At 28.7% G+C, this 2926-nt stretch overlaps 2 protein-coding genes across 3 annotated transcripts in view; one reads left to right on the top strand and one right to left on the bottom strand.

The window, feature by feature from the left end:
* LOC105447812 (plasma kallikrein-like) overlaps positions 1 to 1028 on the top strand; it is a 4395-nt gene extending 3367 nt beyond the window's left edge. Inside the window, exons 2-4 of the mRNA XM_011686018.1 lie at positions 168 to 417; positions 528 to 692; positions 800 to 1028. Of these exons, the coding sequence (XP_011684320.1) occupies positions 168 to 417; positions 528 to 692; positions 800 to 955 (571 nt within the window). The 3' untranslated portion in view covers positions 956 to 1028. The remainder of the gene's footprint in view (positions 1 to 167; positions 418 to 527; positions 693 to 799) is intronic.
* LOC105463033 (flavin-containing monooxygenase FMO GS-OX-like 2) overlaps positions 1015 to 2926 on the bottom strand; it is a 36559-nt gene continuing 34647 nt past the window's right edge. For both annotated transcript variants that reach the window (XM_011710041.1, XM_011710042.1), the window contains exon 6: positions 1015 to 1406. In XM_011710041.1, the coding sequence (XP_011708343.1) occupies positions 1107 to 1406 (300 nt within the window). In that variant the 3' untranslated portion in view covers positions 1015 to 1106. The remainder of the gene's footprint in view (positions 1407 to 2926) is intronic.

The following is a 2926-nucleotide window of genomic DNA, read 5'->3' as shown; positions in this document are numbered from 1 at the left end:
CGCTCAGAGATGTGTATAAGAGACAAACGTTTGGGTGATAATGAGTATTGTTTAAATATATGTAATTTTAGCACTAATTTCGTGCAAGGCTCACTTGCCCTTCATTTGATACTTCTTAATTTTTAATTATATGAGCCAGAGTAATATATTATATTTTTATATTATAGAACTAATGATCCTTTAAAAGAAATGACTTTGTGTAGTGGATCTTCCATTCTTTACAAAAACTGTACTGTTCATACCGTAATCAACTTTTTTATACACGAAAACTATAATAATACGATCAATGACTATGATGTCGCTGTTCTTCAAGTGAAAAAATTTACATATGATAAACATACAAAAGCGGTTGCCTTGGCATCAAACAGATACGTTCGTAGGAAATGGGGTATAATCTGCGGTTGGGGATACTATCAGGTAATGAAGTATATTCTGACATAAAATAATATTGTCGTTTAAATAATTGTCATTTTTTAAAAACTTGTTTTGTATCTATATAAAAATTTAAACTTCTATAAAATATATAGAAATTCAACGGTACTATCATGCCAGTTCTATCGAAAAATCTGCAATGCGCAACAGTACCGCTAATAAATAATACGATATGCCAGAAAGATTATGCAAATAGATATATAGTGACACCTCGGATGACATGTTATGGATTCCAGGAAGGAGGCATAGATGCTTGTCAAGTAAGACACTTGTAAATATAAATGATTACTCTTTATTTTTTTATTATTATTATTATTATTATTATTATTATTATTCACACTTACTATATATTATTATGTATATGTAGGGTGATTCTGGAGGGGCATTAGTGAATATTGAAAATGTTCTCCTCGGTATAACTTCGTGGGGAGACGGTTGTGCTGATAAGTATTCGCCTGGTGTATACACAGATATGATATTACTTCGACATTGGATTAGAAATAAAACCGAAATAAGTGCTTAAGAAATTTATTATCGTAATGTATCAATACAACTTGTTAAAATATAATCAAATCTATGTTTAATTTATGTCATATTTATGTTTAATTAACAATTAAAATACGATGTTATTAAAATATTGAAAAAACATTTATATTGTAGAATTTAACGAGATTTTATTCTGGTATTACTAATTCAACACTTTGTCCATTTTCGGAAATAATAAATTTGGAATCCTTATAACGTAAAAGATTCATAGATCTATGAACTGACCATACTTCATATCCAAGTTTATAAAATAATGGTAACCGATCAAATCCGCCAGCAATTGCCAATGAATCATTGTAATCCCATTGACGATCCATTAGCTTATGTGCATGTCTCTTCTTTGGAGTTCTTAAGATCGAATTTTCTAACATTACAAGTTTGGTGGGCAACGTCGCTCGATTTTGAAGTAAAGATAGGAAAAATTGTACCTGGGAAATAAAAATTCAAAATATAATATTAATTCATGTATAAAATCAATAAGAACTTATAATTTATATTATAATAAAATAATAATTAAATTTATTCAACAATCACGACATAATTAGTTAAATAAATTAAAATTTTTGTAAATGGTCTTTTTCATATTTATGTATTTTTATCATTTATAGAAATTAATCAATTTTTATCTAAATGCTAAAAACTAAACTAGCTATGTGCAAGATATTGAAAATTAAAAAAATATATAATAATATAAAAGTATATAAAAGTGGTTTATAATTTTAACAAATATTGTAAGAAAAGTTACATAAAAATGTTCCAGACAAAAGTTGTATGATCTAAAAAGGGTAAAAGTTTTATGGTCCCAAATAATGATAAAATCAATTTTCGAAAAAAAAATCGATTTTTTAAGATTATCATTATTCCTGGAAGAAGATGATGATGTCCCTCTCTCGCCTATTATCCCGTTAGGAAGTCAAAGTTCAGAAAACAGGACCTTGGCGGGACCGTAAATTGGGTGTGTACGGGATGCTTAGGAAGAATGCTGCATGTGTATTCTGAGTATCCCGGCTAATATCCGAGGACAGAAGATCGGGGAGAAAAGGAGATTTAATCGGTAAAAATCCGACATATTCGGCTTCTCCTTGGAATTGAAAGATATCTATAAAGTTTTTCGTTCTTTTAACAAAAAAAATTTATTATTTTCCAAATTTATTATTTTATTATAAAAGTATATAATATTGAGGCAAAATAACAAGATTAATAAATTGATATAAAGAAAACAGTTTTTTTTTTCAAGTATACAATCTGTAATATGTAACCTCTGTAACATCATATGTATATTTTTGTCTGAATCATTTTTCCGTACTTTTCTGCATATATTTTTAAAACGTATACCATCTTGTACCACACGCACGCACATTTTGTGTCAGATGAGCAGTTTCTTTTTTATTAAGTTATGGCTAATGTTATGATTATTAAATTACGTGCAAAAACAGGATTAGTAAAAAAATAAAAGTTGAGTTAAAAAGTTAAATAATTTTAACTCAACTTACAATTAGTGAAAAAAAATATTAAGGCGATCCTGAAGTCGTCTGTTTTATCGAACACGATTATTTTCCAAAACAAAATAAACATAATTAAAGGCAAGATTTAAAAATCCTTCTCCACGATTAAAGTATATAGGCATCAATGTAGTTCCGGCTGGTAGGGATTATGCTGAGAACCAAAAAAATTTAAGAAATTTAGATTTCCGTTACCTTTTCTTAGTCCAATATGGCGTCTGGAGCTGTTACATGTGCCAATATTGGCTTTGTACAAAAATTTGGAAGTTTGTTGGTACAAGATGATACCAGCCGGAACTACGAATTATACATATGCAAACAATTATTGAGTTCATAAAATTAGGCTTAAGAGGATGCTGAAAGGTCGGGAATTACCGACATTTGCATTCTAATGGATAACACCGAAACGATTAAACGGATTTAAAAACGCTTTTACAGGATTGAAA

Source organism: Wasmannia auropunctata, unplaced genomic scaffold, assembly GCF_000956235.1.
Source record: "Wasmannia auropunctata unplaced genomic scaffold, wasmannia.A_1.0 LD336092.1, whole genome shotgun sequence".
Lineage (NCBI taxonomy): Eukaryota > Metazoa > Arthropoda > Insecta > Hymenoptera > Formicidae > Wasmannia > Wasmannia auropunctata.
Note: the sequence above shows the minus strand (reverse complement) of the source record. Positions and strands in the feature narration are given on the sequence as shown.